This window comes from Carcharhinus amblyrhynchos, chromosome 1 (genome assembly GCF_965287045.1).
Source record: "Carcharhinus amblyrhynchos chromosome 1, sCarAmb.v2.hapA, whole genome shotgun sequence".
NCBI classification, from domain to species: domain Eukaryota; kingdom Metazoa; phylum Chordata; class Chondrichthyes; order Carcharhiniformes; family Carcharhinidae; genus Carcharhinus; species Carcharhinus amblyrhynchos.
In genome coordinates this window covers 48,902,162-48,917,209 of record NC_137324.1, presented here as the reverse complement: position 1 = coordinate 48,917,209, position 15,048 = coordinate 48,902,162, and the positions used below count along the sequence as shown (strand labels likewise).

The window sequence follows — 15,048 nt, the reverse complement described above, 5'->3', positions numbered from 1 at the left end:
ACGTGCCATAGGAACATAAGCACAAGTGTCAACCATTCAGCCCAACAGGTCTGCTCCCTCATTCAATTAGATTATGGCTGATCATCTTCCTCAATGCCACTTTCCTCTGCTATCTCCATTTCCCTTGATGTCATTAGTCTCCAGAAACCTACCAATTTCTGTTTCGACCAAGCTCAATGACTGAGCTACCCCAACCCTCTGGGGCAGAGAATTCCAAAGATTCACCACCCTCTCAGTGAAGAAATTCCTCCTCATTTCAGTCCTAAATGGCCTGCTCCTTTTTCTGAGGTAATGTCCTCAAGATTTAGGCTCACCAGCCAGAGGAAATGTCCTATCTACATCCACTCAGTCATACCCTGTAAACACTTTATAAGTTTTATGCCTTCTTCTTCAAAATGCTAGGACATTCAGAGTCAGTTTCCTCAATCTCTCCTGATAAAACAATCCCACCATCCCGGGGACTAATCTAGTGAAACTCCACTGCACTCCCTCAATGATAAGTCTTTCTCTCCTCAGATCATGGACCAAAACTGTACACAATACTTCAGGTGACGTCTCATCAAGACTATACAAGCATTATATTAGATATGAGTCCTGATTGATAGAGATAGTTGGTAGGTGGGTGATGGGGGCGTTGTGCTTTGAGCAGTGTCTGAGGCTCGTGGGCAATCCACTAGCTTTGGCCACTTATGTGGGATCATTGTGGCACTGTGTTTTTTTTATTCATCCGAGGGACATGGGCATCACTAGCTGGCCAGCATTTATTGCCCATCCCTAGTTGCTCGAAGACAGTTGAGAGTTAACCACACTGCTGTAGCTCTGGAGTCACGTGTCGGTCAGCCCAGGTAAGAATGGCAGATTTTCTTTTCTAAAGGATAATAGTGAACCAGATGGGTGTTTCTGACAATCGACAATGGTTCCATGGTCATCAGTAGATTTCTAATTCCGGATAGTTTTATTGATTTCAAATTCCACCATGTGCTGTGGTGGGATTTGAACCCGCGTCCGAGTTGATCTGAGTTTCTGCATTAATAGTCTAGGATAAATAGACCTCAGATCCCCCTGATCTGAGGAGAAAAATACTCACCATCGAGGGAATGCAGTGGAGTTTCACTAGGTTAGTCCCTGGGATGGTGGGATTGTTTTATCAGGAGAGATTGAGGATACTGACTCTGTATGTGTTTTGATGAAGAAGGCATAAAACTTATAAAATATTTACAGGGCTCAACAGGGTGGATATAGATAGGATATTTCCCCTGGTTGGTGAACCTAAACCTTGGGGACATAACCTCAGATGAGGATAATAAACTAGGCCATCGCCTCCTCAGTTCCATGGAGCTAGACTCTTGGCAATGTCTTCCAGGACTCACTCTGCCTTCCTAAGGTTTGTCTGAAGGATCTCCTGGTCACCTGTAGACAGGTGATAGATTTCCCCCTCAGGGACCCAGAGCTCCAGTGCAGCATCAGGAAATTCTGAAGACTATTCTTTCTTGTGACATTCTTGTGTGTTTCCATGGTCAGCCCATTCCTTCTGCACCTTCTCCAGCCAAAAGGCACCTCCCCTTTAAGAAGTGCAGGTTAGCTTTAACTCTTTGTTATCCTTCAATGCTTTGGTGACTCCCTGCTCAGCATGCATCGCCCCACAGCACACTTGTCAATGACTGCATGATATAATCATTTCAATAAGCAGGCAGCGTGAAATTTTATTAATCGTTTGGGTTAATTGTTCTTGGCGATCTTCATGCCTGTTTTTGAGTGTTATTGAATTTTGCAACCGTTATGTTTTTGTTTGGAAGTCAAGTTGAAGCACCTAGCTACAGGACAAGTTTAAAAAGCCAAAAAGAACCAGCTAAATTGGAAAAACAGTGATTAGATGTTATCAAGCTTTGGTTGTAACAATTAAGGTGAGGTGTTTCATTATTTGAGGACCTGTGAAAAATCAAAAATTGCAATGCATCTTGATTCCAAAACTGTGCAGACCCGTTGAAGTTTATTAATTGGTGTCACAAGTAGGCTTACCTTATCATGGCAATGAAGGTACTGTGAAAATCCCCCCGTTGCCACACTCCAGTACCTGTTCAGGTACACTGAGGGATGGTTTAGCATGGCCACTGCACCTTACCTTTCTTCTCAGACTGTGAGAAGAAACTAGGGCCCCTGGAGGAAACCCATGCAGACACGAGGAGAACAGCCAACTCTGCACAGACAGTGACTCAAGCTGGGAATTGAACCTTTGTACCTGGCGCTGTGAGATAGCAGTGCTAACCACTGTGCCAAAATGCCACCCTACTGTGCCGGTAGCTGTGTATATATTATGTATATGTATTTTACGTATACGTATGTGTATGTGTGTATGCATATAATATGCCATAATGTTCCCAATAGAGTCATAGAATAATACACAACACAGAAGGAGGCCATTTAAATCAACAAATCCTTGCTGGTTCCCTATGAAGCAATCCAGTAAATCCCACATCTGCTGAGTGCATGTAGTCTGTAAGTTTATTCCTTCAAGTGCCCATCCAATTCCTTTTGAAATCATTGGTTATTTCTGCATCCACCACTCTCATGGGCAGCGAGTTCCAGTTCATTACCATTTGCTGAGCAAAAAAACTTCCTTACATTGCTGCTGCATGTCTTACCCAAAATACATCACACAAACCAGCATCCCATCCATTGACTCTGTCTACACTTGCCTCTGCCTTGGTAAAGCAGCCAGCATAATTAAGGACCCCATGCACTCTGGACATTCTCTGTTCCACTTTCTTCTGCTAGGAAAAAGATAAAAAGCCTGAGGTCACATACCAACCAACACAACAACAGCTTCTTCCCTGTTGCCATCAGACTTTTGAATGGACTTACCTTGCATTAAGATGATCTTTCTCTACACCCTAACAATGACTATAACATTATATTCAGCACTGTCTTGTTTCCTTCTCTATAAACAGTGTGCTTCGTTTGTATAGCGCACAAGAAATAATACTTTTCACTGTATGCTAATACATGTAACAATAATAAATCAAATCAAATAAAAATTTTAACTTTGTGCCCCCTAATCCTTGTACAGTCAGCCAATGAAAAGACTTTTTCCTTGCCTACTTTATATAAGTCCTTAATAATCTCCTACACCTCTATCAAATCTCCCCTCAGTCTCCTTTCTCAAAGAACAATCCCAGCCTTTCCAAACTAATCATGCTACTAAAATCCCCATTATTGGAGCTTAAACCAATTTTACAAAATCTAATTACACACTGTGGTCCTTGACTGAGGTGGATAATTGGATAAAAGGTGGATTTCACCTTTAAGCAATAACATTAATTTTAATGATCTGAAACCAGTTGATCTAATAATAGTTGGACTTAAACAACTATCAACATTGGCTTTAAAACTAACAATACAGTCACTTTGGATGAAATGATCTTGTCTAACTGTGAAAGTTTTTGCAATGAACACAATGCTCTTTCAGTGGATTGTAGTGGCTTTGTAACTCACTGTTAAAAGTTATTTCTTATTAATCGGTCAAACACATTTCTTTGTCATTTCTGAGTTCAGTCCTGGGATTTACATAGAATCATAGAATCACTACAGAAGGAGGCCGTTCAGCCCATTGAGCCTGCGCCAACAACAATCCTTGTCCAGATCGGGGACAACTTCAATTCTGCACCGTTTGGAGCAAATAAATATTTCAATTCACAGCCTAATGCTTGCTCTTGTTTGCTTAGTTACAAGTTTTAGCTGTCACATCAAGAGGAAACCAATTAGAATGCTAATAGCAATTACCATGGCAATTAGAAAGCATGGCTTGTTCTAAACTTGCCAAATGTGATTGTATTTTCATGCTGAAATAACATTATGATGTGTCATTTTCCTGTAGGCCATGCTAAATCTTGTGATGGATTTCCTTTCAGTGTTATCTTTATCAAAGTAAAGGATGGCAGTGCAAAGAACTCAGATTTATATCACAAGTTAGATGAGAGTTTATACTTTTTCTATTTGTGCCAAGGTTTCAAACTCAGACTGTCATTTTTTTCACCAAGATTTCTTAATATTATTTATTTGTACAGACAACTTTGGTGAGATTGTTCATTAATGCTAATTCGTACTAATTCAAGAGAATGTTCATTTTCTTGTTATTTAAGAATTAGCCATCAAAGGTGGACAAATCATTTATTTGATCACACATTCCAACTTAATGCAATAACACACAGAATAAACTAATTTCACTACATAAAATGTAAGACAGTACTTGCATATTCACTCTTCACACAAATTTGACCGAGGTCCTTTGGGCAAGAAGTAATTTTAAAAATTGTGACTACCTTTCGACAGTTCTATGAAAAATATATGTATATATGTCTCATGTCAATTAATGTATTGTTCGGTGAAAAGTTATATCCCAGATGTGATACTAACAACCTTACACTGTTCATGTTAAGAATGTACATAGGGCAGATACATCCTGTGTGAGATGCATGATTACAAGGTGTATTGAATTGAATTGAAAGTTCAGCAGTCAACACTGGTTCACATCAGGAAGCACTTCTGTTCAGCAGCCTGTTTCATTTCACTAAATGTTGCCTGGGCTTTTTCTTTTATTTGGTCTACATCCATATTCTGGAGATTATGAATTTGTCCAATGAAAGACTCTTTGCCATCTTCTTCCTCCTGGTCCTCGGTTACCATCTTCCTCAGCTCTTCTGGCAGCTCAACATCATCTCTGGCCATTTGTATCTGATTCTCGTCCTGTTCACTCTGTACAAGCAGAAGTCTGTCAGTATAATTAATGCCATATGGCAAAATGATAATATGCATTTGTAGAACTCTGTGTATAGCATTCCTCCTGATTTTCACTTACTATTGATCAATGCGTAATGACCCTTTGCATTATCAGTTTCACAAAAAATCTTAAAAATCTTAGAACACACAAGCAGATGAATATTAAATGTTATGATGTATAACTTGAGAAATGTGCAGAAATTACACTTTCAATTGATCAGAGAATTACAAAAGCAGGAGCTCATGCAGAGGAAGGGCAGGCAAGTAAAGGGACACTGTAAGTGTGTCATTCTTGGCTCTTTCTTTAAGGGCTGTTTGCTTTGGACACTCATCTATCTGCTGGAAGCTGAAGTAGAAAAGGGTAGCATTTTTATTGTTTAAAGAATCACCAATGTGACTTATCACTTGTCATTGTTTGCAATAAAGATATTGTTGTAACAGATCGGACAGTCTTCTTTATCATTTGTAACTTCCCTAATGTAAATTGAATATATTCAAAAACCTCTGCCATACAGTTAAAGGGCAAAAGCAAGATTCCATAATGGATTAAAGTATTAAAGAAAAACACTCAGCAACTTTTTTGCGAAGGAAGAAAATGTTGAATACACAGTGACATCAGCTGGAAGTGACACACTAACCTTCTTAAACACGATTTACCATATTTTGCTATTTGTCTGCAAGTTAATTTAAAGTAATGACAAATATATTTTTAGTAGTAATTGTGCCCTTACATTTTGATGTTACAGTAATACACAATCAACCTCGATCAACAGATGTAAATGCTTGCCCAGGCCTTATGCACTCCCTGTGTCCGCATGGGTTTTCTCTTGGTGCTCCGGTTTCCTCTGAAAAACATGCTGGTTCGGTGCATTGATCCAAACAGGCACCAGACTGTGGCAACCAGGGAACTTTCACAGTAACTTCATTGCAGTGTTAATGTAAGCCTTACTTCGGCTAATAAATAAACTTTAAAATTGTAAACATAGGAATGCAATATCTAACAAAGTGTTGTTAGTTCTAATAAAGGGCAAGTAACATCCTTTTAATACAAATATATGAATTTCAGATGAAGAACTTGATTCATTTTTAATATCATTTAATATCCTTTACTAGGGTTACCTATGTCTATGGGTTTTAGGAGCTTCAATTGACAGCTCCCTTTTTCAATCAACCTGTGAAAATGATGCGACCTTGCCAAACTTTCTAGCTGTGCTTTCCATTGATACTTTTCTTCAAACTTAAAAGTCCTATGGAACAGCCAGGATTGTGGAGAAATAAGTTGAGTAGTTGTGAACCTGTACACTTAGGGGAAAAGTCATTCAAATAGAATGTTTATTCTATGATACTAGTATACTTTAAGCTTTAATATGATTTCCAATTATTATTATTATTAGAAATAATATTAAACCTTAAAGTATACAAGTATCATCAAGAGAGAGAGAAAATTTAGAGTGACGGAGGGCAGAATTCAAGTGTTCAAAATCTTTGTTTAGTTTTGTTGAAGTTGTGCTTTAAGTTTAAAATATATGAGAAACAAGTAATTATATTTCCAATGATCGACTGGCAGACTAAGGGTTTCTTCCAGTTTTAGTTCATTCTTTCATGGAACACCCATATTTACAGATAAGGCCAGCATGGATTGCCCTTCCACTGAGGGCATTCTTGGCCATTTCAGAGAGCAGTAACCACATTATTCTGGGTCTGGAGTCAGGTGTAAACTGGTAGATTTTCTTCCTTTAAGGACATTAGTGGACCAGATGGGATTTTACAGCAATTGACAGTGGTTTCACGCTGAGACTAGCTTTTAATTCTCAATTTACTCATTGAATTTAAATTTCACCAGCTGTCATGATGAGATTTGAACCCATGTCTCTGGAGCATTAGCCTGGGCTTACAGGATTGCTAGTTCCAGTGATGTTACCACTACATCATTGTCTTCCCCCACTAACTAATGTTCTAGGAGCTACCAATAATAGTCAACAGCTTGCTTCTTCATTCATAATGTTTGTTGCTTCTTTGTCTTAGATTGAAAGAGTTCTTACGTAAATTTCAAAATTGGATCATTTCCTTAGTTGGAAACAAATCAACCACTCATTCCAAATCTTGGACAATCAAAATATATAACTTTTTTTTATGCTAACAATTAAAGAAAAGAATAACCTTTAGCCATTTACGTTGGTTCTTTTTCTGCTCTAGAGAATGCATTTGTTCAAGGCTCGTGTTCATCTTACTCCTGTGGTCTCTTCTGTTGCTTTGCTACATTGGCTTCAATAAAGGATATTACCCAACTGGTTAATGTGCTTTTTAATGGCTGTTTTATTTCGTTGTGATTCCATCCATGTTAAATGACTGATTTCGTAATACATATGATTCTGTATTTTTAAAAATAAAACCAACTTCAGCAATTTCTTTTTCAATAATCTGCAGATACTGGATATCTGAAAAATAAACATGCAGGTCAATTGATATCAGCGGAGAAGGCTAACACATTTAAAAAGGAATAAAACATGGCAGAGAGAACGTTTTTGCATTTTTTTCCCCTTCCTCACTTCTCTTCTTCTGTTCTCTTTTAAATGCTATTCATCAAAAACCTTCCAGTTCTAAGGAAAGATTCACACTCAGAACATCCTGTCTTTTCCCTTCAAATACTCTGCCTGACCCACTGCATGTTTCCAGCATTTTCTGTTTTTGTTTCAAATTTCCAGCATCTGCAGTTTTCTTTTGTTGTTGTTGGAGTTAAAGCCATCTGTATGAAATACCTACATGAAAAGATTTAAGAAATAGTTGAGTATCTGGAGGCTGGGTTTTTCACAGATTCCAATTCTGTTCCATATGAAAAATCTCTTATTCAAATTGGCAGATATTTTAATAGACTTAAATTCGGAGGCATTGTAAAATTAAAGTTACAAGTGATTTGCTTTGTAATTATATATATTTTTACATACTTCAGTTTAGCTGAAAATCTTCTGTCTTTAGCTTAGCAATCACTGAGAATCATGGGGGATTTTTATGCCCTCACCTGGGGCTGGGATTCCTTGGTTCCGCTGCTAGGAACAGAGATTTGGCTAAGTGCCAAACTCTCGGTTCTCATTGGCAGCAGTTGTGGGGTGCACAAGACTGGAGAATTCCGGCCATAGTTTACATTATCTGTGATGTAGGGTGACATGACCACAGACGGAGACAGATAATTCTAGGTAGAGCCTCAGGCTGAGTCTATATTATACATATTTCGAATGATGATCAATTTAAGGTAAAAAAAAGTTTATTTATTAGTCACAACATTCACGCTGCAATGAAAGTATTTTGAAAATCCTCACATTCCGGTGTCTGTGTGGGTACACTGAGGGGGAATTTAGCATGGCTAATGCACCTAACCAGCACGCCTTTGGACTGTGGGAGGAAACCAGAGACCCCGGAAGAAACCCACGCAGACACAGGGAGAACATGCAAACTCCACACGGACAGTGACCCAAGCCAGGAATTGAACTTGGCACTGTGAGGCAGCAGTGTGTCACCATGCCACCCTGTTGGTAATGTTAACCAACAGCTTTGCCTCCAGCATTACCTGCAAGTCCAGGCCCATGACTATCACATCTAATACGCACAACAATAATAACACCTCTATTAAATTTCCTCTCAACTTCCTTCGCTCCTGATTGACTCTGAACATGGATTTTTCTCTAGGAGTTGTGTATCCTGACCTAGGAGGTGAAACCTGGCAACAATTTCCCACAAACTCAAATTAATCAAATTATCCCAACTAGGATTTATGTTATATCAACGAGACTATTTTTTGATATAGGGTTAGGTGTTGGAATGGAAGAGAAAGAACAGGGCTCTGGGGCAAATGCAGAGATTGAGATTAACTGATAGACCTTACAAAGAGCCTGCACAGACACAGTGGGCCCTATTTTATCACCTTGATTTGAAGTGCTGGATGGACTTGAAACTGCGAATGTTTCAGACTTTTAGGCCCATTTCTGAGGCGCCCCCATATGGACTCTGCCTGCAAAAATATCAGCGAGTTCAAATCACACTGCACAAGCCTGTGGGCAGGGCTTAATGCACCTGAAACCTTGTAGCTCTGACCGGTGCCTCCAACTGCGCATGCACAGAAAGAAAAAGATAGAATGCTGCTCCCTTGCCACTTCCCTCCCAGGCCAGATAATGCCTTCCCCGGCCCCCAGAGACATTGCTTACCCCACAATATTACTGACACCCTTATCCCCCCATCCCTCTGCCATCCAGACTGATGATGTGGAGATGCCAGCGTTGGACTGGGATAAACACAGTAAGAAGTCTCACAACACCAGGTTAAAGTCCAACAGCTTTATTTGGTAGCAAAAGCCACTAGCTTTCGGAGCGTTGCCCCTTCATCAGGTGAGTGGGAGTCCTATTCGCAAACAGGGCAAATAAAGCCACAAATTCAATTTACAAAGTAATGGTTGGAATGTGAGTCTTTACAGTCTTAAAGGCACAGACAGTGTGAGTGGAGAGAGCATTAAGCACAGGATAAAGAGATGTGTATTGTCTCCAGACGGGATAGTTAATGAGATTTTGCAAGTCCAGGCAAGTCATGGGGGTTACAGATAGTGTGATGTAAACCCAAGATCCTGGTTGAGGCTGTCCTCATGTGTGCGGAACTTGGCTATCAGTCTCTGATCAGCGACTCTACATTGTTGGGTGTCGTGAAGGCCGCCTTGGAGAACGCTTACCCGAAGATCCGAGGCCGAATGCCCGTGACCGCTGAAGTGTTCCCCAACAGGAAGAGAATACTCTTGCCTGGTGATTGTTGAGCAGTGTTCATTCGTCCATTGTCGTAGCGTCTGCATGGTCTCCCCAAAGTACCATGCCTCGGGACATCCTTTTCTGCAGTGTATCAGGTAGACAACATTGGCTGAGTTGCAAGAGTATTACCATGTATCTGGTGGATGGTGTTCTCACGTGATATGATGGCATCTGTGTCGCTGATCTGGCACATCTTGCAGAGGTTGCTGTGGCAGGGTTGTGTGGTGTTGAGGTCACTGTTCTCCTGAAAGCCGTGTAGTTTGCTGTGGACAATGGTCTGTTCGAGGTTGTGCGGTTGTTTGAAGGCAAGAAGTGGGGGTGTGGGGATAGCGAGATGTTTGTTTTCATCAATGACATGTTGAAGGCTCCAGAGAAGATGTCATAGCTCCTTCGCTCTGGGGGGTACTGGACGACGAAGGGTACACTGTCCATCGTGACCTGTGTTTGTCTTCTGAGGAGATGGGTGCAGTTTTTCGCTGTGGCGCATCAGAATTGTCGATGAATGAGTCGAGCGCCATATCCTGTTCTTATGAGGGCATCTTTCTGCATCTGGAGGTGTCTGTTGTGATCCTCCTCATCTGAGCAGATCCTGTGTATATGGAGGGCTTGTCCTCAGGGGATGGCTTCTTTAATGTGTTTAGGGTGGAAGCTGGAGAAGTGGAGCATTGTGAGGTTATCTGTGGGCTTGTGGTACAGTGAAGTGCTGAGGTGACCGTCCTTAATGAAGGTGCGTGTGTCCAAGAATGCAACTGATTCTGGAGAGTTAGTCCATGGTGAGTCTGACGGTGGATGGAATTTATTGATGTCATCATATAGTTGTTTCAGTGATTGTTCATCATGAGTCCAAAATCTCGCTAACTGTCCTGCCTGGAGACAATACACATCTCTTTAACCTGTGCTTAACGCTCTCGCCATTCACATTGTTTGTACTTTAACACTTGATTACCTGTAAAGACACACATTCCAGCCATTATTTTGTAAATTGAGTTTGTGTCTTTATAGTACCTGTTTGTGAATAGAACTCCCACTCACCTGATGAAGGAGCAGCGCTCCAAAAGCTAGTGGCTTTTGCTACCAAATAAACCTGTTGGACTTTACCCAGACTGATCGCAGGCCGTTCCTCTCCTTTCCCCCATCGATCTCAGGCAGAGTGGAGCGAATCCCCCTCCCCTGCACTGATTTCAGACAGAGTGAACCCCCTTCCTCCTATCCCCTTCCTCCAATTCCCCAATACTTTGAACCCTCCAGCACAAGGCCCCCATCTCCTCCTGACTCCTCTGATGGTTGAATGACACCTCTCTCTCTCTCTCTCTCTCGCTCCCTCTCTCTCCCATGTCCCCAGTCAGTGAGGCACTGATCCACCATCCCCCACCATCAGCACACCTTCAAGTGCACACTTGCCTTCCCCTCAATGCCAACAAGCAAACTGCATGGAACTTGCTGGAATGCTCTGCTGAACTGCCTGCAGCTGATCTGCCCCAACAGGGGCAACTCCATAAAAAACCCAAGGATAGACAGGCAAGCAGACAGTATAGGAAAAATCGGCTACATGACCAGCCCCCTGATTTACTGAGGGCAACTTGGGTAGGCTGCTGAATGCAACAGAGACGAGGCAGGACACCTTCTCCACCCCCCCCAGGAAGACACAAACCCAGGGGGGTTGATGGCAATGGGGCTGGGAGGCTGTCACTGCCTCGGTCAGTGCCATGGCAGTGGCCCCATCGAACTGGGAAGCAGTGCCGCAAGAAGCTCAGTGACCGCATCCAGGCAGCAAGGGTGAGTGCTGCATCTTCCCCCAAATCTCCCCCCGGATCCTTCCATCCCCAGTACCCGGCATGTTTCCAGCCTCTTGGGGGTTACCCAAGCACCTCCTTTCTATCCACCCAAGAGCGCCACTGTGCTTGCCCTCTAAGGGCTGCCATCTGATACACACCACCATTTCTTTCATGGCTCCTTCTGTCTCCACAGGAGAAGACCGACCATATTACCAAAGAGAGGGCAAAGACAGGGGGTGATGATACGGGCTGTCAGTGACAGCATGGTCAGGCTGGAGTCAAGAAGTGAGCACCTGTCAATCCTCCACTCAATTTGAGACAACGTCTCAGGGGCATGAGTTTTGGGTGCAAGGGGCAAGGATTAGAAGAGATGTACGAGGCATGTTTATATGAACAAAGAATGTAATGGGGCCTAGAACTCACTGCCCGGGGAGGTCGCAGAGGCAGATACGAGAATGACCTTTAAGAGGCGTCTTTACACCTGCCTGAATGGGATGGGAGGCATATGGTCCCTGGAAGGGTGGGGTCTAGCAAATCAGATGGGCTGCCTGGTCGCTGTATGCTTAGAGGGCCGAAGGGCCTGCTCCTGTGATATAATCTTCTTTGTACTGTGTTCTATGTTCAATGGATAAATGTGAATCATGTTTTTTGCATACTGGATTCCTCTCCCTCCCTTGCATTTAACCTTGTGTCCTGTGTTGCAGGGACATATCCATTTGCCCTAGGGCCATTCGTCATTGTGGCCCTCACTGCGACTCCCGCTCCAGACAGCTTGGACAAGTCCTTGGAGCGGGGGAGGGAGCGAAGACACCTCCGAGCGTGTCACCTTTTTGGTGTCAGCTTCCAGCTTGCAGCTCACCGTCCCAGTTACTCACACATGGGTGGGTCCAGTTAGTGGTGAGACTTTTGGGTCACTCTCTGATAAGGTACATCGGGTGGAGGACGGAGCGTCCGAGTCCTCTGGCTTGCAGGGGCCTGCCGGAGGTGAGGAGTTAGCTGGCTTCAGGCTACATGCTGGGCCTTTGAGATCACTTCCCTCAGCTGCTGGAGATGCAGCAACAGAGTAAGAAGTCTCACAACACCAGGTTGGAGTCCAACCAATTTATTTGATAGTAACCTCACGAGCTTTTGGAAATAGTGTTCCTTCGTCAGGTGTGTTAAAGGCTCTGATCAGAGAAGGGCACCTGACGAAGGAACACCTTTTCCGAAAGCTTGCGAGATTAAATATAGAACATAGAACACTACAGCACAAACAGGCCCTTCGGCCCACAAGTTGCGCTGATCATATCCATACCTACCAGGCCTATCTATAACCCTCAATCCCATTAAATCCCATGTACTCATCCAGAAGTCCCTTAAAAGACCCCAGCAAGTTCGCCTCTACCACCACCGATGGCAGCCGATTCCACTCACTCACCACCCTCTGAATGAAATTCCACTCACCCACCACCCTCTGAGTGAACCACCACCCTCTGAGTGAACTACTATCAAATAAACTGGTTGGACTCGAACCTGGTGTTGTGAGACTCCTTACAGTGTTTACCCCAGTCCAACGCTGGCAACTCTACATCATGACTGCAGCAACAGGGCCAGGGAATGCAGGAGAGGCTGACAGCCACACTGGATCCACTGCCAGGCCATTGGGAGGAGTCCCAAAGCTTTCAGGCAAACCAGCTATTGCCTGTCTTGTGTGCTGCCCAGCCCAACATTGCAAAGGTGGCGTCTGCCATAAGTGGCAGTCTCCAAGCAACGGCCAAGTCAGAGCAGGCCACAGCGGAGTCCCAGAGGGCCACGGCCGAGTCACAGTGGGCCACAGCTGAGGGACTGAACAGGATTCTCGAAGTTCTGTGGCCCATGGCTGAGAGGCTCGAGAGCTTGCGGGAAAGCCAGTGGGATAGCACTGAGACACAGCGGGCTACGGCAGCAGCCCTTGAGAACGTTGTTCTGTCACAGAGATTCATAGTTGAGAGGCTGCAGAGCATGGCCCAGTCTCAGAGGGCACTTGCTGTGGCCATTGACAGGTGCCCCCCCCGACTCAGGTGGCCATTGCAAAGGGCTCGACCACCATGGGTAGGATGCAGGTGATCACCCCGGACTGGCAGTGCCAGATGACGCTGGAACTTCTGGAGCTCATTGCAGAAGCACCACCGTCCAATGGAGTGACCCAGACCCCACAAGCAATTCCCTCACAGCCCTCAAGCCCCAGGGCCCTGTATGAGGGCTTCAGATTCTTTACCCGCTACACAGATGTGGGCCCAGGTGCCAGCGTGCATACAGAGCTCTGGTAGGAGTCAGACTAGTTTGCATCAGGGCATCATCTTAATGGTGCTTAGTGAGTTGTCATCACCCTCCTGCCTGTCAAAAAAACTCACTAACACAGAGTACCCAGGCCCACCACTCTGGTGTGACAATGTTGCAGGATATAGAAGGATTTTAGGGGGTGGGGAATGGAACCCACAGACCCCTTGCATCTGAACCGCCTGGTGATCAGGGCCTCCCTTGCCACCCTTGCAGCCTCATTCGATCGGCCAGCCTCCAGCGCCTGGGTGGTGTTGCTCAGTGTGCTCTACCTCTGCTTCCTCCCCTTCCTGCTGGGTAACCTCCTCCCTAGCAACACCCAACTGGTTGGCCTCCTGTATTGTAAGACCCCACCAGAGCAGTGCAGGCACCAGAATCACATTTTGAGGAGCCTAAAGCACCTCTCCACTATTCCGAATGGGCCTCATTATAGCAAATCTCCTCCTCAGTCACAGGCCTCTGCACAGGCGCCATCTGCCATGTCCAAAGCAGCTAACCCATATCACCCAGGAGCCACCCCCACAGCCTGGATTCCTCCTCAAATGCTTGCGGGATGTCCGAGCTCCTGACAATGAGGCTGTCATTCACGCTGCCTGGGTGTCTCGCGCAGACGTCCACAATGATCATATTGTGGTCACACACCAGTTGGACATTCAGGGAATGGAATCTCTTTCTGTTGATGAATATTTGTGGATTCTGTAGGGGGGGCCTTGAGGGTGATGTGGGTGCAGTTGATGGCCTCTTGTACGTTACACATTCCTGCAATGGCCTCAAACCCTGCAGTTGGGCTTCCTGCTGTATTTGGTCCAGGTTAAATTTGATGTACTGCCCAGCCTGGGTATACAGGGCTTCTGTGACCTGCTTGACACAGGTGTGGATGGCTCATTGGGAGATGCCACAGACATCTCCGCTAGGGGTCTGAAAGGAGCCAGTCACATAAAAGTTCAGAGCGCCACCAATTTGACAGCTACCGAGAGTGAGTGCCTCCCCTGCCCCGACGTGCCAGGTGCTGCAACAGGTTGCACATGTGGTGCACGGTCTCCTTTTGGAGGCAGAGACGACGGCAGCACACAGTATCCGACATCTGTTCAAATGACACTTGTGCACGGAATTGCTGGGATCTCTGCTCCCTCCTTCTCCTGCGCCTCCATTCCTCTGGGTGAATGATGGCCATCTCCTGCCTCTGATGGTCGTCTCCCTCTACTCCTGCAAGTGGTAAGGCCCGGGCCTCCTGTGTCTGCAATTCTTCTTCAAGCTCCTCCTCCTCAGCTCCAACAACAACCAAAAAAACAGCAAGATCAATTGGTTGCATTGCAAAAACCATCTCATCGCTCTGAAGGGGGAGAGCTGGTTGGAGATGGAGAGGAAGACATGTAGAGGTTAAGAAACGCTGCTTGCCCCTAGCCCAGCA

The 15,048-nt window shown here is 44.4% G+C and overlaps 1 protein-coding gene across 1 annotated transcript in view; it reads right to left on the bottom strand.

Annotated features, from left to right (window-relative positions):
* Nucleotides 1-2,759: 2,759 nt before the first annotated feature.
* The window catches only part of cplx4a (complexin 4a), a 44,437-nt gene continuing 32,148 nt past the window's right edge, over nucleotides 2,760-15,048 (bottom strand). The window contains exon 3 of the mRNA XM_080218661.1: nucleotides 2,760-4,752. Coding sequence (XP_080074787.1) covers nucleotides 4,525-4,752 — 228 coding nt within the window. The 3' untranslated portion in view covers nucleotides 2,760-4,524. The remainder of the gene's footprint in view (nucleotides 4,753-15,048) is intronic.